Raw genomic sequence first — 26,961 nt, forward strand, 5'->3', positions numbered from 1 at the left:
CTCGTGAGTAGATGGGATTACAGGTGTGAGCCACTGCACCCAGCTAACATCCCCATTTTTTAACTGAGGTCTCAAAGGGGGTTGAAAAACTATCCTGGGGTACAGCTGGGATTAACTAACTATGAGGTTCCAAATTCCACCATTAACTTCCCTCTGTAAGTCTCCTTCAACGGAACTACAGTTGTATATTAATAACCATATGGACTTATTACCATGAGTGGCTTTCAGTATTTTCTCATGGAATTCAGCTTAGGATTACCACAAAAAATATTTTTTTAATAAAAACATAGTAATTGGAAAAATCTCCACTAAATGTTAACATATCTGTTTGGATAATCTATTTCAATCTTTTTATTTCCTGTGAACATACTGGAAGAATGTGGATACATTATAAATTCATACCTATAATCTAAGTAATAAAACTTTAATTTTTTAACTTTAAAAATATTCTTCAATGTCCTTTTCTAAAAGCTTACCTTTTTTTCCAATCAGTTACTACCAGTTGCCCTAAAACAGAGCTTTGTTTTCTGGTAAAAGTGCTAAGACTTGTTCTGAGCATTTTCAATTTGTCATGCTGACAAAAATGTCCGTGCCTGCAGTGCCTGAACATGTCTCATCTTTCCTCTGGCTTCTCCTTCGGTCTCCACTCAGATTTCACTTCTGGAAGGGCCATCTATCTCCCCCAAACCCCACTGAGAATGACTCAGACACCTATGTGCCTTGGCAACTAGCAAATCAGTGGCACAGCAGAACTGCTTCAGTCTCTGCTCTGCTACAGTAAGATTTCTGACCTGTGTTGTTTGCTACTACATTTCTCCTCACTGAGTGACTGTTGAAGAATAAACCTGAGGCTAATAATAAGGCATGATTAGATGACCATTTTCTAATACTTTCTACAGTAAATTAATATTGCTGTTATGAAGAAAAACATTTTTAAAATTAAAGCTTATTTGTAACCACTAGCATTCATACAACAATTTTTCAATGGCAAGTCATACATGAATTACTATTATCAGTTCAAATACTATTAATTCAAATTAAAACATTCAGAATCAAGTTGAATTGTGGGAGGATATGAGGATGAATAGAATCAAGGGAGATGTGAATGGAATACTCTAAAAGGAGGTTAGCGCAAGAAAAATCAAGAGGTCATAGTCAGAAAAGGAGTGGTATGGCTATGGGGAAGCAGAGATTGTCCTGCTGGTCTTCTAGAAGAAAATACTACATAAATACTGTCTATGAGGTAACCACCTGGGACAGCCCTTAGAAGTTGAAAGCAAATCCCAGTCAATAACAAGCAGGGAGTGGGGGGAGAAAAAAAGAAAAAGAGAAGAAAGAAAGAAAGAAAGAAAGAAAGAAAGAAAGAAAGAAAGAAAGAAAGAAAGAAAGAAAGAAAGGAGGGAGGGAGGGAGGGAGGGAGGGAGGGAGGGAGGGAGGGAGGGAGGGCGGGCGGGCAGGCAGGCAGGCAGGCAGACAAACTTCAATGATACATCTGCAAGAAACTAAATTCTACTTTAAACTAGTAAGAATGTCAAAGGACTCTGAGCCTCAGACTAGATCACAATTTCCACTGAAATTCTGATCAACAAAATTCAAGCAGCAATAAGGCTACATTTATACACTCGTGCCAATTCACTGTACAACAGAAAATTAATACATCATGCTTCATAACCAAGAAAACAAGCTATTACATGTTACTGATGATAAATTTCATCTATATCATATGTGGTTTTTTTCAAATAATACAGTGTCTTTCTACATAATCTAGCAGATAAACTGATATTTGTAGTAGAAGCATTACCCTTTCAAGTATATTTGATTGGATTTAAAAAGAAATCTGAATTAAAAGTGTTATTTCCAAAGTGGGGGGGGGGTGGTGGTCAGAAGGGAAAAAAATGGGAGAAAATGAGGGGGTGACACTTTAAAAAAAAAAAACTATACTCAATCACGTGCCTTATGTAATGCTAACTCCTCTGTACAAAAAAAAGTTAAAATATTTACAATATTCAATGCTTATGAAAGTGATGCATACTTAATACAGTTACTTCTATTTTCAATCTTTATGGTAAAGGATATCCTCTTAAAAATACATCCACTTTAAAAGCATATTCATTCATTGAACATTTTCTGGCAACATATATGTGGATAAAGAAGGGAAAGATTAATTTTATACTCAATACAAGTTTCCAGAAACCCAATCTATTTATATATGTAAACTGATCACCTATTAAAAGTACTTTGGTGACAGAATTTATCATATATTTAGGAAGTAAAGTAAGTTGACTTTTATGCTTCCAGAATATACTAACTATAATTTTCTTCTGTAGTTTTGTCAGATCAAGAAATGGTCTAAATAAATCTCTAAATGAGCTCTCAGAACACAGGTTCACAAATGGGAAATCATTTTGTATTATATTTTGGTAAATCATTTTGTATAATAATGAGTAAGAGTTGGTACTAGACGAAATCTATTTTGAGTTATTTTACCTTCAACATTCAAAGTTCCCATTTTAGATTCCAAAAAGTCAAACAATGTGCTTGGTGCTGAAGGTCTTGCATTCCCCACATCATCTTCATCTTCAGTTCTTCCTCGGCCCCTCCCTTTTCCTCTACCTGAAGTATACATACACATAAGTATACACATGGATATTTAAAAAGAAAAGAACGCAACATGTAAAAGAGCACTAAAACACCAACCTTTTAGTGGGACTTTATATGTATTTCTTTTCTTTCTGTACTATGTATTATACTATGTCTTTAATTTTAAAAATATTTTAATTACTACAGTGAATACAATCTTTACTATTCTAAGTGGTCTATCCAGAAACTTGAATTGGTTCACAAAAATCACTAATCAATACAAAAATCATCTGAAAAAATTCTTTCTTAACCATTGATATTTAAAAATAAATACAGAAATTGAACTTCAGAAAAACATGTATCTTTGACTATGCTATGACTAAACACTAACACCATATAAAGTTTTTTTCTTGATAAATTAAGGTTGCATAGGTATAAAAGTGGCATAAAGCTAGAAATAATAGAATCAGTTACTTTACATCAAATTTTCTCTATTAGCCATAATAAGGAAGTCTTTTTATGAAGACAGATAAATTCTCTGAAATTGCATTATGGTCTCAAAATTCATACTCCTCCTTACCACAATATTACATGAAGTTATCCCTAACAGCAGTAACACTTAGGTTCTGCTGATAAAAGACAATGCTCTGAAAAGTAAGCAGTGCTGTCTGGCACATTATTTTAATACATGATACCTCTTGGAGGAGGACCCACAACAGGTTTCTGTTTATTGCTGTTAAGAAGTACATTCAGTGCTGCTTCTAAGTTGTTGTGATTATCCATGAGGGCGTGCCTAGATGCTTCCTTACTGAAGCCCATTTCTGTTATGTGCTTCAGTGCCTTCTCATCAACCTGAAAGGAATGAAGAGAAAGCAATACTGATAATCTGTTTAAAAAAAAAAAAGTGTAAGTTTAACTGTCGACTGACTTCTAACTTAAGACTTCATCTCAAATCAGCATTCGCCTGCTATATTTTCATACTAATACACTTAAAAAGAAACCATTGGGAAGAGGGCTGTGAACTCAGTGCTCTCACAAAGAAAATTCTATAACCAAAACAAGAAAACTTTAAGATGTATTAGAATAAGCTTGTTGAAAATAAGGCTGAGCCTCAGGAGATGATTGGATCAACAATATGTGGTACTTATACACAAGGGAATTCTTTGCTGCCATCAGAAAGAAGGACATCGCTGCATTCATAAAGAAATGGAAAGACTTGGAAAAAATCGTATTAAGTAAGGTAAGCCAGACCCAAAGGAATATAGGCTCAATGGTTTTCCTCATTTGTAATAATTAGTACACATCTAGGACTCTTCAAGCAGAGGATTATAATAGCTCAAAACCTAGGTCATATAGGATGAGACTAAATGAAAGGATATCTAGGATATGGAAACAAGAGCTTTATCTTGTGTGGTTGTTGTTCTTTTTTTAAAATTTATTTTAATTTTTTTTTTTTGCTAGTCGTGGGCTTGAGCTCAGGGCCTAAGTACTGTCCTTGGACTTTCTCAAGGTTAGAGCTCTACCACTTGAGCCTCAGCACCATTTCTGGCTTTTTTTTTCTATGTATGTGGTACCAAGGAATTGAACCCGGGTCTTCGTGCATGCTAGGCAAGCACTCTACCACTAGGCCAAACTCCCGGCCCCGTGATTGTTGTTCTTAATATACTATGTTATTTCTCATCTCTTTTTTGGCCCTTATGGTTAATCCCATATTGTTCTGTATCTGACTCTATTACTTGGTATATTGTAGATATGTATATTTATTTGAAATATAGGAAAGGGAAAGGAGGAAAACAAGATGATTAGGAAGGGGTGGGGAAAGGAAAATGAGAACATGAGAAAGGGTTATCTATGTGTGAGAAGTAACGCACCTAGTATCTGGTGAATATAACTGTAGCTCCTCTATACATTATCCTGACAATAAAAAGGAAAGAAATTAGAAAAAAAAAGAAAGAAAGAAAGAAGGAAGGAAGGAAGAAAAAAAAGAAAGAAAGAGAGAGAGAGAGAGAGAGAGAGAGAGAGACAGAGACAGAGACAGAGACAGAGAGAGAGAGAGAGAAAGAAAAAAAGAAAGAAAGAAAATAAGGCTGAGGCGCCAGGAATGTAACCTAGTGTTAGGGTGCTTGCCTAGCATGCATAATGCTAGATTCCTCAGTATCACATAGACAGAAAAAGCTGGAAGTGGTGCTGTGGCTCCAGTGATAGAGCACTAGCCTCGATAAAGCTCAAGGACAGTGCTCAGGCCCCCAGGCCCTGGGAAGGAAGGAAGGAAGGAAGGAAGGAAGGAAGGAAGGAAGGAAGGAAGGAAGGAAGGAAGGAAGGAAGGAAAAGGAAGGAAGGAGAGAGAGAAAAGAGAAGGGGAGGGAGGGAGGGAAGAAGAGAGTGAGGAAGGAAAAGAAAAGGCTGAAGAAAAAAATGACCCAAAGAAAAATTTTCATGATAAAAAAGCTAAAAGAGGAAAATTGTGATACTTCCCCATTTGAGAAAGGAAATGTAATTTATATAGCGCTTTCTTAAAACTGCAAAGGAAAACATGTAAAGACTGAGAAAGTTAAAAACAATAAACCAGTTAGCAACTGTTTTCAGTCTTACCAGTTCTCTATAGACACCTTCAGGTTTCCCCTCTGCTTTGGATGATTTTTCTTTCTGTAAAACTTCCCTATTTCGGTTCCCAGCAGAACCCATATTGAGATTACCTCGGACACCACCTCCACCTCCTCCAAATGTCTTGGTCTTTAGATAAGAGAAAATAAAAAGGGTGTAAGTAAATAGCATTTTAAAATAACTGAAGAGCTAGGGTATTAAAAAAATTAGCATTTAATTACATCTCTTAAGTGTTCTTGACATGAAAAATTGAAATAACATACTTGTTAAGGTCATGGATGTTTACTTGCTACAACCTCTTTTCACAAGGGAAGGCAAAGATTATAAAAATATTTCATGATTGTAATCTTTAAGACCCTCTGATTCAAGTCACCCAAATACATACCAATGGACAGTGATATGCATTATAAAGTTAGATGTTAAATTATTTTTTGATAAGATGTTTGAGTGATGCCTCAGAACTACATCCTAAATCCAGTGAAAAGGCATGCTTATCCCACAAGGCACAAAACCTGAGCCCAATTAGTTAATTAGCCCATGGTCTAGAACTATGCTTCCACAACTCTAGAAAATAATATAAGATAATTTGAAGACTGGATTAAAATGTTTTTTAAGTACTGTACTAGTAACATTAATCACATAATACTCCATACCTTGTCAACCACATAAAAAAGCTTGTATGTCTATATTCCTAATTTTTCCCGACTTTTGTGAATAATTATGTGTACTACTAAATTTGAAGATTTGATTTAACCTCATTCTGTCTTGTGAAAACCATTAGGAAAACATTATACCATAGAGAACACTCTGTTGGGAAAGGTATAGTTGTTTGTTTTTACAGTATCAAATTCTCTGGCTATATGATACTTTATACAGTTTGGAGAGCTTTAATAAAGATGGAAGAAGTTAAAACGATTTTAACTAGACATAACATTTGTTATGTTTTAAAATGGTTATATTAAGAAATATCTTAGAGATAAATTTATGTAGCACTGGCAATTATTTCAAGTTATAAAGCAAAATCTAAATAACTAAGGATCACATTATATAAATATTATCTGAAAATCATGTTAGATGACCATTAATAGACAATATATTAAATATCTCTAATAGAAAGTGATATACCACAATGTTTACATTTAATTCACATCAAAGTTGAACCACATCAAAGTTAAAACCTGGTCTGCCAATACAGACCAAAGTATGGATTTACTCAAACACTGATTTGTGGAATTTCAGCAAAAACGTATTTGAAAAGGTAGTCATTTGTGATGCAAAGTTTATTGGATGGGAGGTAACAAAACTCAGTTACACAATTCGGCCTTGGACTAGCTAGACAAAGCTACATGTACCAATATCTTCTCAGCTAATTACTACTTCCTGTTCTCAGGCAAATCATTTAACTTCTACCTGTCATTCAGCTTCAGATTTTTCATCTTTAAATAAAGGAGGTAAAGGAGCTGGTGGCTCACCCCTGTAATCCTAGCTACTCAGGAGGCTGAGATCTGAGGACTGCGGTTCATAGCCAGCCCAGCCACAAAAGTCCATGAGACTCTTATCTCCAATTAACTACCAAAAAACCAGAAGTGGAACTGTGGTTCAAGCAGTAGAGCACTAGCCTTGAGCTGAAGCCCTCAGAGACAGCACCCAGGCCCAGAGTTAAAGCTCAACGACTGACCATAAAAGAAAAAAGGGGGTAAAGTTGGGCACAGGTAATTCATGCATATGATCTTAGCTACTCAAGAAGCTGAGATCTGAGAAGAACAGTTCAAAGTCAGAAGTCTCCAACCAAAACCTGAAGTAACACTGTGGTTCAAGTGGTAATTACAATGATGGCCTTGAGCACAAAGAGGTTTAGAGACAGAGCCCAGGCCCTGAGTTCAAGCCCCACTGCCAAAAAGGAAAAAAAAAAAAAAAAAAAAAAGGGAGGGGCGGGAAACTAACCTTGAGAAGATTATATGATGCCATCAATTAGAAGTGCTTACATCAATCACCAACACAGGGTAAGTACTCAGTAAGAGACAGCAATCACAATCATTATTTTGCTTATTATACTAGAACAGTTACTTGATAAGACTGGCCCTGACCTGTTCTAGAATTTATATGTTACAACTCCAAGAGTGCTTTTCCTTTGATTCCAATGAAATAGTCCCATTTTGTGGATGTATTTCCTTATTATTTTCTTTCAGCTTTATGAATTAAGGAATAGGATAAACAGCATTTTTGGTACTGCTTTTCCCCTAAGTATCTGGAGATATAGGCACATACCACCATGTCTCACCCCTTATTACATATTTTGAGTCAAGGAAATTATTTCAGTCTCAATGGTTAGAAAAAAAAATACATCTAAGCAAGTATCTTTTTGTTGTTGTTGTTGTTGCTTATTGTCAGTCCTGGGACTTGAACTCTGGGCCTGGGAGATGTCCCTGAGCTCTTCGGCTCAAGTTACCACTCTACCACTTGAGCCACAGTGCCATTTCTGGTTTTCTGGTTTTCAATTAGAGATAAGAATCTCACGGAGTTTCATGCCCTGCCTGGCTTTGAACCATGATCCTTAGATCTCAGCCTCCTGAGAAGCTAGGATTACAGGTATGAGCTACCGGTGACCAAACTAAACTATCACTTTTTTGGGGGGGGTCCTGGGGCTTGAACTCAAGCTTCTCTAAGCTTTTCTGTGTTCAAGGCTAGTAGTACTCTACCAATTGAGCCACAGCCCGACTTCCGACTTTTTCCGGTTATGTGGTACTGAAGAATCATGAATCCAGGGCTTCATGGATGCTAGGCAAGCATTCTACTGCTAAGCCACATTTCCAGCCCTTTTTTATGGGTGGTTGTTGTTGTTGTTTGAGGTTTTTTTTTTAACTGTGTTTTTTGTCTTTTCTTTTTTGGTACCGAAGATTGAACCTAGGACATTGTACTTGCTAGGCAAGCGCTTTGTCACTGAGCTACATACCAGCCCTAAAAAAGCATCTTATAAACAATTAAAATTCTTAATAATGTCTAAAAATCAACAGAATAAAGATAGTATTCCAAGTAAGATAGAAATTCAAAATAACTTTAAGGGAATGTTAAACAAATTATAGACAGAAAGTATGTATGAGAGTATATTTGCAGATAAATATGCATAGAACCCAAAGATAAACATTTTACTGTGAATAAAATTAGCAAAGAAAACACAAAAATAATTCTAACCCACTGATATATCGTCTGAGTCTTTACCCATTCCTCAGAAGTTATTCTTCAGAAACAATTATTCTGGGGGAAATTATTAACTAGTAACTAGTCTAATATTAGCAACTTCCTCATAAAATGTGATATCTGCAGTTGTTTTATTGTTAAGAAGGATCAATGTATGTGAATTAATGCACCTTCCATCTGGCAAATATAATGTAACCCTTCTATTAATTACAATAAAAATATATGAAAAAAAAAGAAGGAAAAAGTAGAACAGGAGGGAGATTTTCTTTTTTTTTTTTTTTGCCAGTCCTGGGCAGCTCAGGGCCTGTGCCCTGTCCTTGGACTTTCTCAAGGTTAGAGCTCTACCACTTGAGCCTCAGCAACACTTCTGGTTTTTTTTCTATGTATGTGGTACCGAGGAATCGAACCCGGGTCTTCATGCATGCTAGGCTAACACTCTGCTACTAGGCCAAACTCCCAGCCTAGTAGGGAGATTTTCTAACAAGAAAACTTACTGGCACTGCTTAAGCGATTTGGGGAAAACACATGAATAAGATAAGCAAATCAAAGCACCCCATACAATAGTTTTCCTCTACTTGTAGAATATGCAAGAAGAAAAATCTAAATCACGTGTTGCATTAGTCAGGTTATGTGGGAAGACAATAAAAACCACGAGAAATCCAAATAGATCATAATGATAAGAAGAAAAATTTGTGATAATTTGACATCTCACTTCTTTGCTCTTTGCAACTTCTGCAATGGCAGCAGTCCTTTGCTTTTCAAATTCATCGTTATCATTTGTAGCCTTGACAGGCATTGTAACTTGCAGTGTCTTTCTTCGATCAAGTTCTCTGCTATCCACCTGGGCATGCGATACACACTTCTGGTAAAATAAGTAAAAATAATTCTGTAATTCTAAAAGACATTAAGTTTTCATTAGCATCTATAATTTCTTTTTAAAAGCTGAGGGTCCATAAAACACAATTCTATCCCACAGATATATAAAAACAAAAAATGGAGTATCATATACATGTAACCAGTAAGTTAATTTAAAAGCTATACCGAGATAAGGTCATCTAAACCAGGGTGTGACTTCATGCCATGTATAGAACAAGAAGATCTAAGTTTCATTTTAAGGTAACTAAAATAGCTTTCAATTACAACAGTCTAGACTAATGTACAAAAACTCAGTTTCTATATTTTGCTATTAATGTAGCATGCATGTTAGGCTGAATTTGTTTTAATGCATAAAAAATAAAAACAGATGTTGTAAACAAGAGTTTAATTATATATGACTTATTCTTTATGTATTATGTTTTTCTCTCTTGTGTTGCCTTTTGGTTAACCTCATATTGTTATAGTATTCCACTTTGTTACCTGGTATATTATATAGATGTTTATTTGTTTATTTGAAATTGGAGGGGGAAAATGAGGGGAAGGGGTGGGAGGAGGGAAATGGGGACAAAAATATAAGAATGGATATCTGTATGTGAGAAGTAATGCACCTTCTATCTGGCAAATATAACTGCAACCCCTCCATACATTGAAATAAAAAAATTATTTTAAAAAAAGCATGTATAGTTGCTGTTGGTTTCTCCATTTTCCTTTTGGTAGCACTGCAGTTTAAATTCAGGACGTTGTGCTTGTTAGGCTGGCACAATACCAACTAACCATACTACCTCTAGTCCTGTTTTTCACTGCTTATTTTTAAGACAGGATTTTGCTCCCATCCAAGCACGTCTGAGTCCCAGTGCAGCTACTGTGGTCACTACCAAGATCACAGGATCACTGGTACCCACTATCACTTCTGGCTTTCCTATATGGAGACGGAGGCTCACAAACTGTTCTGCCTGAGCAGTGCTGGAACCACGAACTTCCCAATCTCAGTCTTGCATGTAACTGGAGATGAAAACATGTGTACCCTCCCCAGTAACAGACTGAGAGGTTGGGGAGTGGGTAGAGGGTTTTACAACCTTTTCTAACCTACCTAGACTTGAAAAAACATCCTTGCATTCCTAGTCTTCCAAGTAGGTGCTTGGTATTTTGGTGGTTTTTTTTTCTTTTTAAATTTTGATTTTTAGTCCCATAAAATAAAGAAAGAAATCCTTTCCTACAGAGAGCCCTGAACTGTGCTCTAAAATTGAGTTCTACTAGTAAAAACCCTATTTAAAAAAAAAAACCAATACGTTTCTTCCTTCAGTAACGTTTTGTCCTATATAGTTTTGTGTTACACAAATTTTCAGCAACGTGAATATGCTACTGATAACAACACAAAACTAGTACTATCTATCTTTAACCTATGAATACTACAATATGCAACTAAAGAAAGAACTTCATAAAATTACACTATTGAAACCAACTTAATTCCCCAAAAGCAATAAAGCATATTCCAAATTCTTGAAAATAAATCATAAGTCTCTCAAAAACAAAATCATTTTAATGTAATGTACTAAAGAGAAATACTATTATTAAAATTCTTCAGTGGGCATTCTTTCAAATAATTCACTTATTATTTTCAAATATAAGTTATCATGAAGTTTGGTTCCTTGTTTCATTGGGCCCTTTCTTTTCTAATTTTACTGAAAGAATATGGTCATGATAGGCCACACCCAGGACCTCAAATCTCCTTTTATCTTAACTGCCTATTGTTCAAAAATGAAGGAAAAAAATATGTTTTAAAAATCATTTCACACTTTCCACAATACAAGAATGACTCCAATTTAATTCTGAGCATACCTTAAACAGAGGGCATTTGCAGAAGATGTCAACTGATTCTAACCCACTCATGTTTTACTCAAAATACTTTTTTTCCCCTCATACTACATTTATTTTAGAGTAAAAAATAAACATTGTTATTGAAAGACAGGATTCTTTCCTACCTTTACACCCCCAAGCCAGCTTCACTCTCAGGCAAATCTCCCAAAGAAAATTAAAGAACAAATACAAAGCAGACTGAGTATTAAACTTTGGTGGCTCCCTGAGGAGAAGAGCAAGCTAGCACAGGGCTGCTCACGGACTTGTCAGAGCTAAAGCAATATGGGCTGGAAGAGATGGCTGGAATGCAGCTTCATGCATGCTGAGCACACTGAAGATACATTTTGCCTGCTATGAAACAGCACTTTGCACCAAAGAGGACTGAAAAACAGTGGACAGAAAACTTTTGAGTTTATTTGGGGTAAGAATTGGTACCTTTGGGATTGAAAAGAAAAACACCAACTGGAAATACAATGAAGTCCCTGACCAAAGGGATATGTAACTCAAGGCCAACGCTTCAAATCTTGGAAAACTGTAACATACTTTTGTCTTCTTACCTTCTGATTTCCCAGTTTACACTGCCCTTTCCTTAAGTGAAGAAAGGGGTTGGGTTGGGATGGATGGGAGAGAATGAGAGGAGTGGCATCAGTTGTGATGCATTGGCCTTATAAATCGACATGATGAATGGTAACCCCTTTGTACAACTATTTAAGGATAATAAGAATATAATTTTCTTATAAAAAGTCTTTTTCCCTTACCCAGTCTTAATTACTTGGAAGATTTTCTTCAGATATGGCTGTTCATTGTTTCAGTCTTTGACATAACAACAAAACTCTTCAATCCCTTCAACTTTCTATTTATTTTTCCACAAGTCTAGAACCCCTAAATGAACAGCTCAGCACCAAACTAACATGGAAGTCATTACCTGTCCAAAAGGCACAAAAGGAGGTGGTCCACCTTCAGTTCCAATATTGTTTCTATTGTGTTTTGATAAGCTCTGCAAAAAAAGAAATCATTCTTTCATAAAAATATACTAACCTTTATAAGGCACCAGAGATCTACTGCTTTGAGGAGATTCCTGCAAGAAATGGGAAAGGGGCCCTCTCTAACTTGTTTCAGACAAGAATATATAAAATAATTTATTATTTTAGGAACTCTTTCCTCATCTTTCCTGACCAAAACATACATTCACATGCAATTTTCAGGAATACTTATCAAGCTGTTCTTAGGGGGAAAAGAGATCTCCACAACAATTAGAAAAGTCAGAGAAAATCAACTTTAACCAAAAGGATTTCACTTGAAAGCATATACCATTTTTAAAAATAATAAACAACAGCAGCAGTAGCTAGGTACCAGTGGCTCACACTTGTGGATCCCAGATACCTGAGAAGCTGAAAACAGGGCATCAGTTTCAAGGGAAGCTTAGTAGAAAAGTTTGAAAAATCCCTTCTCTATGAAGAGCTGGATGTGGTAATATATACATCATCCTTGCTACTGTAAAACCTAGTAGAGGCAGGTCATGTCCAGGCATGTGCCCAGAAACACTCTTAGGCAAGAAGGGAGACCTTATCTCAAAAATTTCCAGCAGAAAGAAAGGCTAAACACGTGGCTCAAGCAGTTTAGAACACTGATGCCACAAAAAAGAAAAGAAAACAAAGCAAAAACCAGTGCATAGCCCTAAAAAAATATTACTTGGAAATAGCTAAAATGAAATTATTACCTAAAATTTGCTAGCAAAAAGTCATATTGATAAAAGTGATGGTTTTTCTAATTATTTAAAGAGATCACATTGCTATAGTTTATAAAATGGAAGCTCATTCCATTAAAATAAATATTTTCAGTGAGTAAAAACAATTCATACTTTGCTGGGCACTAGTGGTTCATGCTTGGAATCCAAGCTACGAAAGGACTCACTTTAAAAAAAAGCTCTAAATAAAGAGCTCCCTAAAATAAAAAAGCATGCAGTATTTTAAAAGCTGAAGCCACTTCTAGTTACACTTACTCTTTGTAACTCCCATTTGTCAATAAGGTGTTCAACTTCCCCACCAAGAACTGTGGTATTGGAGTCATTCAAGAGCAGGAACCCATTTTTTATGTCAACAATGCCTGAAAGCTTAATTTTAGTTCCAGGTGGTGTGTTCAAGCTAATGCACAGAAAGAAAAAGACAATTTAAAACACAGGGAAGCTCTTCCCCAAACTGGAATTCAGTCTTACAATACAAATTAATCATGTTCTACAAATTGTAATCAGCATCAAAAGTACTGCTTGGGAGACTAGCCAAATACAAGTAGATCAAAAGGGAGGAAGATTAAGATGTTAGATTCTCACTTTCAAAGAACTGAGTTTCAGTTTCGATGAATGTGTATAAATATGTGTATATGTGTGTATATATGTGAAAAAGATTATTCAAACTGTAAAGACAAATATCACAAAACATAGGAACACAATTCCTCAACTATACCATGGTATACAAACACATTTGCCTTCTTTCCCTTGAGCTTTGGCTGTATTAAGTTTAGCTTTGGATAAAATTAAATTTTATTGCAGAATAAGATATCTGATTGATAATAACCCTAGAAGTCGGCTACTGCAACACATAAAAAATAATGTCCTTATTTGTTAAAATCTAGTAAGATCAAATGAGAATTAACCACAAACAAAACCCGATTGAAAAGGATGACCCAGACTGGCTCAGTAGCTCACGCCTGTAATACTAACTACTCAGGACACTGAGATCTGAGGATAGTGGTTCAAAGCCAGCCCAGGCACTAAAAAGTCTGTGAGACTCTTATCTCCAATTAATCACCAGAAAAAAACGGATGTGGTGCTGTGGCCCAAGGGTTAGGGCAGTAGCCTTGAGCTAAAGAGCTCAGGGACAACACCCAGGCCCACAGTTCAAGCCCCAAGACCAACAGAAAAAAAGAAAAGAAAAAAGAAGAAAAGGAAGAGCGAGAGAGAGAAAGAAAGATAGAAAGAAAGAAAAGGATGACCCAAAAGTTTTATTAAGTGAAAAAGCTCAAAGGACTCCCAACAGCAACTATCAGCACATGAAATGACTCAGAAAGAAAAATAAAGGAGAAGTGTTTACAAATATCCAATGAAATTTCTCACCACACACAACTACACCAACTGCCTTAACAGGGGCCATGAGGATAAAGGTGACCCTTCCTTTTCACTTTTGATATGCTACTACACTTCTCAAAACACCTCTCAGAAGAAGAATCAAAAGGATCGAAATTACTATCCTAGAAATGAAAGACATACAAAGATCTCTGGCTTTAATCATTTCCTAAGGAAACCCATTATCCTACAGAGCTTTGTAAGAAAACTGAAGTGTGATAACACACCATTATACACAATTTACTAATGATATTGGAAAGGGGATTTTTGTTGTTTTACTTTTTTGGGTTATTTTTTTTTATGGTGGTCCTTGGGCTTCAACTCCAGACCTGGGCACTTCTCTGAGCTTTTTCCCTCAAGGTTAGCATTCTACCACTTGAGCCACTGCTCCATTTTCAGCATTTTTGGTGGCTAAGCGGAAATAAGATTCTCACAAAATTTCTTGCCTGGGCTGGCTTTGAGCCACAATTCTTGTATCTTAGCCCCCTTAGCTAGGATTTATAGGCATGAAATACCAGTGCATGGCACAAAAATATGTTCAAAGAGATCTTTTTTATCTTATACAATTAATAAACTAAATATTCAAGAAAAAATGAAATGATATGTCTTCATAAAATATCTTGTGTTTATAATGAACACTAATCACAAAGTGTGGAGCATGATGCTCTACACAAAGCTGAAATACAAACCTCTGTAATTTCTTCTGAAAAACTTTAATATTTAATACACAAGATTTAGTTCTTTGTTTTTCAAAATTCTTAGGACAGAATCAGTTTTGAATAGTACCTTCAAACATGTAACAAATGCAAAAGTGCTCATCACCTTATTTTTGGCATATAACTAAATTCCACTGCTGTGCAACTTGTATGACCATCGGTCATCTGCAGACGCAGCATCCTCGGTGCAGCCTGAGATTCTTCGTGATCCTTTGGTGCAGCAACATTGCGAATTTTTTGGATTTGTAAAACACATGGACCTTCAAGCTGTCAAAACACAAAGGAACACAATTCACTGTCTACTCATGGCTTCCGTTCATGTACAGTCCCTCTTTGACTTAATGGTTATAAACTATGACTTATAGATAAATTCAATTAAGACCACACCTGAAATGACATGTATTGTACATGTGCATTTTTTCATTTTGGAATGTAAAGATAAAATTTCAAAATGATTCCCCGAAGAACAATTTTTCTAAGTCTGAGTTCACTCAAATATAATAACAAGGAAGCCCTAGGAAAAGCTATATATCTGTATTAAAGTTGATTAATTTGATGCATTTAGTCTTGGTTGCTCTAAATGTCTCTTTTGTATCACTTACTATATACAATAAAGGATATTCTTAAGATAAAGCACTTGGTGATTTTTTTTAAGGCTATCAACTCTACCCAAGTTCAAAGTTGCTGTTCAAACATCAAGTTTCAAGTGCTCCCTCTTCTGGTGTAATGAAAAATACATACCACAAAGTTAAACCTAAAGTCTAAGAAGTGTGAATTGGTTTAGTGCCACATTTTTTTGAATGACATTAATGATATTAGATATATATAATAAATATTGCATAATATTTGTTCATTGTAGGGGGAAAAATTCTCTGGCAAATTCAATCAAGAACAGTGAACCAATAAATTAACTACCTATAAAATTTGAAGTTTTATATAGCATAATCTTCATGGTAAACTTTGAAAATGACAGTAAAGTCTACCTGCTTGCAGGGGAAATGAATTTAATGGAAATAAAAAATGTCTACAAAATAAAACACACCTTTAAGTAGTCCACAGCTAAGGGGAAGGTATTTTAAATAGGTAAAATATTTCTATGCATATAAAATTAATTTATATTTTTATAAAAAGAAATATGATTATCAATAATGGGTATCAATGTTAACAAGCATTTATGTCAACAAACATTAATCTTTGTTTCCCAAGCTATATGGTACCAAATTAGAAATTTTCTACTCCATAATTTTGTTATAGATTCAGATCTAGAGTATGGGAAAAAAGAACCTAAAATTTCGAACAATTTTCACTTATGGCAAAGAATAACAAACTAAAAAAGTTCAAAACCCTTAACAAGTAAAGATAAGCTACTAATTCAGAACAAACTTTTTTTTGGCTTTGTGAATGTGACAAAGATATTTAAATTAAATTATAGGCAGGTTATGATAATTATGTTTGTCACTCCCTTTTTTAGTAGTTTGTATCTAATTAAAATGTATATAATGCTTACATTATATACATTATATACATTATATGTATATAATGCTTACATTATTCAATATGACCTACCAATCAGATGCTATTTACACTTGGATTTAATTAAAATTAAATAAAATCAAAAGTCAAATTGTTCAATTGCAGTAATGACATTAAATAGTCTTTATCTGAAAGCAGACCAACCAATTACATGTTACAAATGTGCACCAAGGCTCATTTTGTTCTTTCTCCTCTTCACATATGTAGTTTACCAGCATTTTGCTGGTAATATACTATCTAAAGATAGTCATTTTCTTTAAACTCATCTGTGATTTGATTCTAAAATTTTAAGGGAGGAAAAGATAACCTGAGGAATAAGAAGCAAAACACAACATAAAAATATTCGACAATTTCAAATGCCATTAAGGACATGGTCCAAACAGATTTTGTGTACACTACTGAAGGTAATATAAATATAAATTGTAAAATATAATATCTTATAAAGTAGAATACTAACATAAATACCATATATTCATTCAACTCCTGGTTATATGCCCTAGGAAATGGTTTCACACATACGTGTGTGCGTGTGTACGTATGTGTGTGTGTATTAGGAAACATGAAAACACGTATAAAGTGGACATGGAGATACACATTATGATTCCATCTACTTATTTTTAGCCTGGTAGTCCATTCCTGTAATCCTAGCTTCTTGGGAGACAGATATTAGGAGAATCAAAGGTTGAGGCTAGCCCAGGCAAAAGTTAGCAAGACTCCAGCCAAGGTAGAGGTGCACATTGTGGTCAAAATTACACAAGAGGTACAGGCAGGAGGAGTTCAGACTGAGGCAAGCCAGGAGGAAAGGCTCAAAACCCTATCTACAAAATAAATAAAGCAAGGATGGGGAAGAGGGGAAAGGACACACTAAAGGGATGTGATTGGTTGGAATATATTATAATCATGTTGGAAATGTAACAATGTAATCCACCCCCTTTGCAGTACTAATATAAAAAAGATTGAGGCTGTGGCTCAAATGCTAGAGGCCTTGTCAAGCAAGTACAAGGCTCTCAGATGAAACTGCTATGCTGCCAATAAATAAATAAAATCAATTAAATCTCTTGCTGGAACTAAAATATATTTTAATAGATAACCTAAATGTACATAAAAGAGTAAGTTATTATTTTAAACAGATACTAGTATTTAGTTTTTAATACTTTCATGGTTTAATAATACATAAGAGAGCCAGGCACCAATGGCTCACACCTGTAATCCTAGCTACTCAGGAGGCTGAGATCAGAGGATGGTAACTCAAAGTCAGCCTGGGCACCAAAGTCTGTGAGACTTTTATCTCCAGTTAACCACCAGAAAACAACATGAAGTACAAAAGGCTAGACCAGCACTAAGCAAGCATCTAAGCACTGTGCTAGATCACCCCACTAGCTCTAGACACTGGTACAGTCTCACCCTGAAACTACCTCCTGCTACAGTCCTAAAGTTGGCAGATGATTCTCTGTCACACTTTCTGTCTCTAACAGCTACTCATAACTAGCAGGCTTGAGGGTATGTCTATACAAGGAGAAGATGCAGAAGAAACTGGAGAGAAAGGATCTATCATTTTCTTCCCTACTACTAAGCATTCTAAGATGGCTAATTCTCCCAAACACAGGAGACAATTAGGGTCTAGGAGAGAATGTCAGCTAAACTATACTAATATATGTGCTATTAGCAGTTAAGACGATTCAAGCCTTATTTTTCTATAGTTAGTAATATAACAACTTTTTGTGTTCTCCAACTAGAAAAAATATTGAATACACTGTAGTATATATATATATATACGCATACACATACATACCTACATACACTACTCATATACAGTATATATGTATCTGACACCATAAGGAAGGAAGATATGTATGTGTGTGCCCGCTCTAATACTTAACTATGCTTATACTGGGGATTTGTCCTCTATTCCCTGAGTAAATATCACCTATCTACATGTTAGCAGTCCAGCTCCCAACTAAGCTGAGGTGGCAGTCCTTTTGTTTTGAATGCTTCCCACACATTTGTTTTACTGCCTTCCTATTGTTGACTCCTTAATCTCTTAGGAAGCTGAGTTCCAAGAAGGGATGAACCATCTTGTTAATCTCTGTGTCCCTTTTCAGACAACACAGATACACATTCAAAAACCGCTTAACACAGATGTGGTTCAAGTACTATTGTATGCTATCAAGCACAGAAGCTGCAAGTTCAATTCGAATGCCCCAAGTCCCCACACAAAACTCTCTTTACTTAAACAAAAATCATTTGCTATTATCTGTCTCAACAGATGAAGAAATGCTCAACATCCTTGGCTATACAAGAAATGCAAATCAAAACAACTTTGAGATTCCACCTCACTCCAGCTAGAATGGCCATGATCAAGAAATCTAATAACAACAGATGCTGGTGGGGATGTGGTCAGTAGGGATCACTACCACACTGCTGGTGGGAGTGTAAACTTGTTCAACCACTCTGGGAATCAGTATGGCAGTTCCTCAAAAGACTAAACATAGAGCTATGATCCAGCAATCCCACTCCAGGGCATTTACACAAATGTCCAAAGACAAACATATACTAAAGTTACTAGCACAATCATATTTTTTGCAATATTATTTACCATAGCTAAGATATGGAACCAACCCAGATGCCCCTCAGTAGATGAATGGAGCAAGAACATGTGGTACTTATACACAATGGAATTATTTGTTGCCATCAGAAAGAATGATATCACCCCATTTGTAAGGAAATAGAAAGACTTGGGGGGGAGGGGAAAACATAGTAAGTGAAATAAGCTAGACCCAAAGGAACATAGGCTTCATCCATGGTTTTCCTTATTTCTAATAATTAGTACACATCTAGGACTCTCCTAGCAGAGGATCATAATAGCTCAAAAGCTATGTACATATGGTCATACAGGATGACACCCAACGAAATGAACTCCAGGATATGGAAACAAGAGGTTTATATGTGTGATTTTTGTTCTTAATTTTTGTTCTTAATGTACTACATGAAGTTATTCCTTTTCCCGAACCCTTTTGTTCCCCTTATAGTTAATCTCATGCCGTTACTGTAAGCTGACTTTGTTACCTGGAATATTGTATATACACTTGCTTATTTGAAATAAGGAAAGGACTCTTCCCAACCGGGGAAGAGTCGGGGGGGGGGGAGGAAAGTGGGAGAAAAATATGGGAAGGAGTATCAATGTTCAAGAAGTAATGTATTCACTACCAGATGAGTGCAACTTTAACCCCTCTACACATCACTCTGACAATAAAATACAATTATAAAGTAATTTCTGTTCAAAAGAGGTCAAGAAAACTAGAAAAGAAATGATCCCTGTGTTGGAAAGTACAGAATAACTAACATTTTGCCAGATGGAAGGCAGGAAAAAACATTCAGATTCTGTAGCAATAAAGCTACCTGCCTTGTGAGGAAAGCTGCAATTTAGCAGCTCTAAGGAAGGACAGAAGGTGGCAGTAATTTCTGTTCTTGATGCTTTCTTGCAAGAGTACATTCATAATACACGTAAATGATTTAACCTGATATGTAGTATATCTTTACAACTGCTTTTTCTGAAGAGTGCTGACTCCTGATTTGCCCCACAAATTAAGTAGGAGAGAAGCTCAGTATCTGGTCCCACTTTGTATCTGCCTTCTTTGCCTTAAGCCATTCACCTTGCAGCCAGCTTGGGATCCAGAAAACATAGGACATATGGACAACATCTTTACAAAATAAAAAATAAAATTAAATAAAAAATTTTAAAAAACTTCCCCTCCTAAGACAAAGGGTGAGATAATGACCAACAAGGATGTGATTTCATTAGCCTTTTTGTCACTTGCTACAAATTAAGATTCCTTTAAGTCAAGTGCTGGTTGCTCTCACCTGCAATCCTAGCTGCTCAGGAGGCTGAGATCTGAGGATCATAGTTCAAAGTCAGCTTGGGCATGAAAGTCTGTGAGACTCTTTCCTCTAATTAACCACCAGAAAACTGGAAGTGGCACTGTGGCTCAAGTGGTCAAGCCCTAGCTTTGAGCTGAAAAGCTCAGGAACAGCACTCAGGCCCAGAGTTTAAGCCCCACGACCAAACAAAATAAAAGATTCTTGGACCAGGAGTTTGGCCTAGTGGTAGAGTGCTTGCCTAGCATGCACAAAGGCCCAAGTTTGATTTCTTGGTACCACATACATAGAAAAAAGCCAGAAGTAGTGCTGAGGCTCATGTGGTAGAGCGTTAGCCTTGAGAAAGTCCAAAGACAGTGCTCAAGGCTCTGAGCTCAAGCCCAGGACTGGCCAAAAATAGATAAATAAATAAGATTCTTTTAAAATAAAACACATTGTTTTCACATCAAAATACTAACATAGCCATAGTGCCACTTTCATAAATGATTTTCTCTAAGCAATCACTAGGAGCACTTTCAGAAATCAAATCTAAGGAGTCCTCTGTGAGACTCAATCAAAAAGCAACACTGTGACTATTGTGTCACTTACCAACTTCTACTTCTCTACCCTTTACTTCTCTTTTACTCAAAGAGAGAATTTTATTTTTTTTTTCAAGTCCTGGGGCTTGAACTCAGAGCTTGGGCACTGTCTCTGGGTTTTTCTCAAGTCCAGAGCTCTACCACTTGATCCACAGCACCACTTCCAGCATATTTTTTTTTTCTGTGTATATGGTACAGAGGAATCAAACCTGAGGCTTTGTGCATGCATCTAAAAGTTATTAGATGTAGTCATTTAAATTCCTCAGAAGTCCTATTAATAATTACTAATAAAGCACAAAGCCATTTCAGTACTACATTTTTCTGAAAATCAGTCTGTTTATTTTTAATAACTGACTAAAAGAAACATGCTAAATTCTATTATTTAGCACAGACTAAATTAACGAAGTAAGTATTAAACAAGTTTTAAATTAAACTTGAACCTTTCTTTTTTAAAGCATGTTATAGACCTCATTCAGTCATGTTGAATTTTGAGGCAGTGCTTCCATCTTGTGGTTAAGGTTTGTATTGCTAAAATTATGAGCCAGTCATTTGCAAAAGTTAGGTTTTAAATGTTTCATGCTTTAAAAACATAGTCAAAGAGAGAAAGGAGGAAAAAATGCAATTACAAAAATTGAATGAATACAAAATAAAAAGTAATGGGAAAAGAAATGAAGTTGGGAGGGATGAAAGGGGTGACAACGATCAAGAATCTTTATTTTCATATACTACATTATTGATGGCCAACTCCTCTGTACAACTACTTAAAAATAAAGTTTTAGAAAAGCATCTTCAGCCTGTGAGTCCTAAAATTCAGATAACAATTAAGCATAGACCAAGTATGTTTCCTGATAGTTTTCCACTGCAAAGTACAAACACTCATAAGTAGCTGGATTGATAAGAAATCATTTTAATCTCTGCTGTATAATCTTCACATCTGGTTTTAAAACGTTATGACAATAACTACAACAAAATATAAAACTCGAAGAATGTGAAAAATATTAAATGTTTGCATTCTATTTATCATTTCCCAAAATTTCTGTTCTACAAGTCTCTAAATGTCCCAAGACTTTGTGGTAGTTATCCTGAAAGTAGATAAAAGAAAGATGTACCTGACTGCCCTCCCACATAATCCTGCTTTCTTGCGATCTACAGGGCTTTAGGATTGACCATGAAGTACCTGAGAAGAAATGCATCATGGACTCAGGAGCCTGGAGAAACTGACATCATCACAATTTTTAAAGTTTGTCTGAACTTTTGCATTACATTACAAAGGAAACATGTGAATAAAATACAAAAATTGCAAAAAAAAATGTTAGGGAGAGAATGAAAAGTAAAGAGGGGGAAAAAGCTTGAGGAAATCAAGGCTTTATTATTAATTAGTGATACAGTTACAATTTTTTGTCATTTTATTTCCAAATAGTAATAGTAATTACTATTCAAAATAGTAATTATTTACATTCAGATTCCAAATTCCTATGCCCATCTAAATGCCCTTTTGATTTCTTAACCTAAGAAGTGAAAGCTCAATGTATCCATAATTAACTGACTACAAACTACAGACCTATAATCTTTCTTATCTGATCAGAAATCTACCCGTTTTCCATTCTCAACTTCCCAAATGCTGAAGGTAGTGTTACCTAAGTCTTTTTAATTATAATAATTGCATCACAGACGATATGAGTAATTACTTTTGGCCTTTCAGTAGAGGAAATTTAAAGACTCTCCTATACTTTAATCTACCTCCAAAGGTAGACTGGTATTACTAATCAGTGTTGGGAATGTTCCAACATTCTGTACTGGGCCTTCCTCCTAATTGAATGAGCTTCCAAAGGGTTTGAAAGATATTTGGAAAGCCTTTTCGAACAGACCACCCAGTGTGAATACAGTTGGCTCCCACTAAATTCTCTCTCTTGCTTCTTAAAATACTGGGGCAAATACCCTCTGATCCTCATTTTTACCTCTGGCTTTCTCTTTCAGGAATGGTAATATATCAATCAAGTTTGGAATATAGTAGAAACAGTCAAAATTTATTCTAGCTTTAATTCTATTTCAGAGAAGAGTCTAGTCTAAGTTAGTTATAGAATTCTATGTCTGGGCTTGTGGTAAAAATCAAGAACATAATCACAAATCCATTTGCCTTATTTCATTCACTGAGAGGATCTCTCAATAACAAGTCTAAGGTAGTAAGACTTCATGCATCCCAAATTGGTCATCACCCTCAGAATTGCCATATGTTCTACACCACAACAAGTTCTCAAGACTGTTACTTAATTCTTTAAAGTCATAAGGAAATAATATTTGGATGACAAGAAAATTAAAACTTTCTAAGATTACATTTAGATTAAATCTAAAGATTTGCTGAAAGTCCCCAAAATGAATAGGATTTAAATCCAGACTGGCAATTGCACCTATGTTTCCAATCTATTACCTTTCCCTATTGCTCACAAAATCTGAAACATGCCTCCTCTGCTTTTTGGGACAGCTAGGCTATCATGTATTCAAAATTTTCTAAAATTACTTTTTGAAAGGTTGGTTTGTAGTCTATTGTTTTAGAAACTTAACTGGGTAACGCAAATCACTTTCATACTCTTTTTCTTCTCCCATTACCTTTCTTACTTTTCTAATTTAAAAAGGAAACTAGGCCAGGAGTTTAGCCTAGTGGTAGAGTGCTTGCCTAGCATGCATGAAGACCCGGGTTCCATTCCTCGGTATCACATACATAGAAAAAAAGAGCTGGAAGTGGTATTGTGGCTTGAGAAAGCACAAGGACAGTGCTCAGGCCCTGAGTTCAAGCCAGGACTGGCCAAAAAAAAAAAAACTAGAAAATACCACCTTATGCCATAACCAGATCTGCTCAAGAGATACATTAATTGCTTATTGAAATACAGGGAGAAGATGAGGGAAAAGGTAACACTGCTCAAAAAAACATTACTCATTACCTGATTTATGTAACTGTATATCACCTCTGTACACCTTTATAATAACAATAGAACATTTTTTCAACACAAAAGAGATTAAAAAAAAGAAATATTCTCCAGGTGCCAGTCAGTGGCTAACTCCTGTAATCCTAGCTACTTCAGAAAGCTGAGAGCTAAGGATTTCCGTTCAAAGCCAGCCCAGGGAGGAAAGACTCTGATCTCCAGTTAACCACCAGAAAACCAGAAATGGTGCTGTGGCTCAAGCGGTACAACACTAACCTTGAGCTCAAGACCCAGAGTTTAAGCCCCACAACCAACCAAAAAAAAGGAGAAAAAAAAAAAAAAGAAATACTTTAAATGAAGTCCTAAAGCTTCTAAACAGATTAAATAAAGCTTATTCTCAACGGATTTCAACTATAAAATATGTGACTCATAATTCTGGAGTCACCCCCTTTATTTCAATCACTATTAATATGAGAAAGTGCTGGTTAGTATAATAATCTAACAGAGCAAAAAAAAAGTATACTTTAGTGCTTTACTTTTAGTTTACAAAGAGTCAAAGCAATTCAATTCATGTAAAAAATGTTTTTAGAATATATGCTTTAAAAATAGCTACTTATTTATGTCTTGCAGAGTTTTAATGATTGGAAAACAAAATGAACAATGCCTTTGTATCAATTTAGTTTCTTCTAAAAATGTTTTTCAGATATGAGAAGAACTTTGGTTAGTGTCAGAAGCAGTTAAGGGAAGAATTAGTATAATTAATGAAGAGAATAAAAAAGACATCTAACAATTTCTGTTACATGTGAAAGGAACTGTTTTATTTTTATCCATTCAATGAATAAAGTCACATAAGCATTAAGAAAGAACACATTTTGGATCATGAAGTTTTAAGGTTTTGTTGTTATCATATAGTTTTAAAGGTCATTTTTAAAAGGCTACTGTACAAATCATTTAGAAGCAAAAGTGCTGAAGAGGGAACAGAAAAGTGTCATCACCACTTCCAGTTAGCTCATAATAGAGCTAGGCTCTCAACCTCTCAAAAAAAAAAAAGAGAGAAAGTAGATAATATATAACTCATAAAGCTCATTTTTTAAAAAAAAATCAAGCTAGTATAAGGATATGGTACTCATCAGACTTATCCAAGATTAATACTCAATCTGGGATCCTACAATTCCGTATGCTTCCCTAGCCAACATAAACATCTAGAAACTAATTCAAAATGTAAATTCTCACTCTTCCTCTTAGTTCAATGGCATCAGAAAGTCATGAAAGGGCAAAGATAGTTTAAGTTCAGCAATATCTACTATAGTCAGATCTCAGGACAATTAAGGTATAAAAAAAGTACAATAAAGATCATGGAAAACCTTGATACAAAAACTTGAGCATCAGCAAAGCAACCAAGACAGCTTTAGAAAAAAAGAAAAAAACCTATGGCAATGACATTCACAAACATTCAAGACTACAAACAATTTGTCACAAAGGAAAATATAAAGAAGACATTGTGGACTTCATTTTACAGCATAAAAAATCAGTTTAAAATATAATTAATATTTGTTCACACAGTGCTGTTAAATATTAAATTTCTGATGCAGGTTATAAAGACTTGTTTGTTTGATTAAATATTTGCCTCGGAAACTAAAGTGATAGCAGCTCTCTTTTATGATCCTTCCCATCTATTATTAAAATGTGCTAATATTTAAAAAATGTGAAAAATGTTATTACCTTAAAGAACTTCTAAAATCATTCAGAATGTGAACTATATGAAGTGCAGTAATTTTTTAAATCTTAGTTTTAAAAGCTCAGACTATTCAAACATAAAATACATACACGTATTTTTAGCTGATATACAATGTCCCTTAGTTTAAAAAGTAACCAATAGCTTTTTAAAAAATCCTCCACTGATATAGTGAAATATATTCACAAATAAAAAGAAAAATACTGAACATAAATAGAAAATATCATTCCTACTTAGTGCCTATCTTTAAAATACATCCTTTTAAAGAAATTATAACATGAACACAAAAATAAAAGCAACAACCAAATGTACTTTTGCTAAGAAGTTTCTAGTATGTTCCTATAGTCTTAAAGTTTTATATAATATATTAAGTTTATTAAACTTAATAACAGTTGGTTAAGGTAGCTAGAATGAGAAGAAAAGACACTTGCGCTAAGCTCTGATTATATGTGCCAACTTTCACATGTAAAGTAAGCCCCAATAATTTATAATTCCTGAAACAGAAGGTTTTTTAATGTGTAAAAGTCATAAAAACTTAACTTTCATTTTCCATATATGAAGGAAGTTGCCATAATTTTAACTTGTTTACCATCCAAATATTTTCAGTTGTAGTCTAGAAACTTTATAGACAATAGTAATTTAATAGATACTCATATTTGCTATGGTTAGCAAAACTTAGGAATTGAACAATTGATTTTACCTTTTCTACCTTTCCACCATTGATGTCACTGGGAAGGAATTTCTTTCCAATTGTTCTCAGATCTGTCTAAAATAAAAATATTATTATTAAAATAGAATTATAGAGAAAAGTAAATCCAATCTCAAGAAGAAATTTAAAATTATGTAGAACAAAATTTAAATGACTTTAACAGACTATAACTTCCAAATATATAATCAGTCTTTTCGAATAACATAGCTGCATTTATAGGTGGCTTTCATGTGTCAGTAAAATGAATAGCAACAAATAAAAGCCTCCTGTTTCTTTATGTAACCATTTATCTTATCTTATTCTTCCATATTAAAAAAATCTCAAACATTTTGGGTGCCAGTGGCTTATGTCTATAATTCCAGCTACTCAGGAAGCTGAGGCCTGAGGACCAATCCATGCAAGAAAGTCTGCGAGACTCTTATCTCCAATTAACCACCAGAAAACCAGAAGTGGAGATTCTAAGTGGTAGAGGGCATAGCGCCCAAAAAATTAATAGAAAAATAAAATCCCAGGGGCCGGGAGTTTGGCCTAGTGGTAAGAGTGCTTGCCTAGCATGCATGAAAACCTGGGATCAATTCCTCAGTACCACATACATAGAAAAGGCCAGAAGTGGTGCTGTGGCTCAAGTGGTAGAGCTCTAGCCTTGAGAAAGTCCAA

General features: G+C 35.1%; 1 protein-coding gene across 6 annotated transcripts in view; it reads right to left on the reverse strand.

The window, feature by feature from the left end:
• The window catches only part of Tdrd3 (tudor domain containing 3), a 103,811-nt gene that overhangs the window by 39,970 nt on the left and 36,880 nt on the right, over positions 1–26,961 (reverse strand). For all 6 annotated transcript variants that reach the window (XM_090342063.1, XM_090342059.1, XM_090342058.1 and 3 more), the window contains exons 3-10: positions 26,296–26,361; positions 15,059–15,219; positions 13,118–13,259; positions 12,041–12,112; positions 9,095–9,244; positions 5,173–5,313; positions 3,276–3,432; positions 2,488–2,613 (exon numbers count right to left, since the gene is read on the reverse strand). In XM_090342063.1, the coding sequence (XP_090198189.1) occupies positions 2,488–2,613; positions 3,276–3,432; positions 5,173–5,313; positions 9,095–9,244; positions 12,041–12,112; positions 13,118–13,259; positions 15,059–15,219; positions 26,296–26,361 (1,015 nt within the window). The remainder of the gene's footprint in view (positions 1–2,487; positions 2,614–3,275; positions 3,433–5,172; positions 5,314–9,094; positions 9,245–12,040; positions 12,113–13,117; positions 13,260–15,058; positions 15,220–26,295; positions 26,362–26,961) is intronic.

Source organism: Megascapheus bottae, chromosome 11 (genome assembly GCF_031878675.1).
Source record: "Megascapheus bottae isolate mThoBot1 chromosome 11, mThoBot2.hap1, whole genome shotgun sequence".
Lineage (NCBI taxonomy): Eukaryota > Metazoa > Chordata > Mammalia > Rodentia > Geomyidae > Megascapheus > Megascapheus bottae.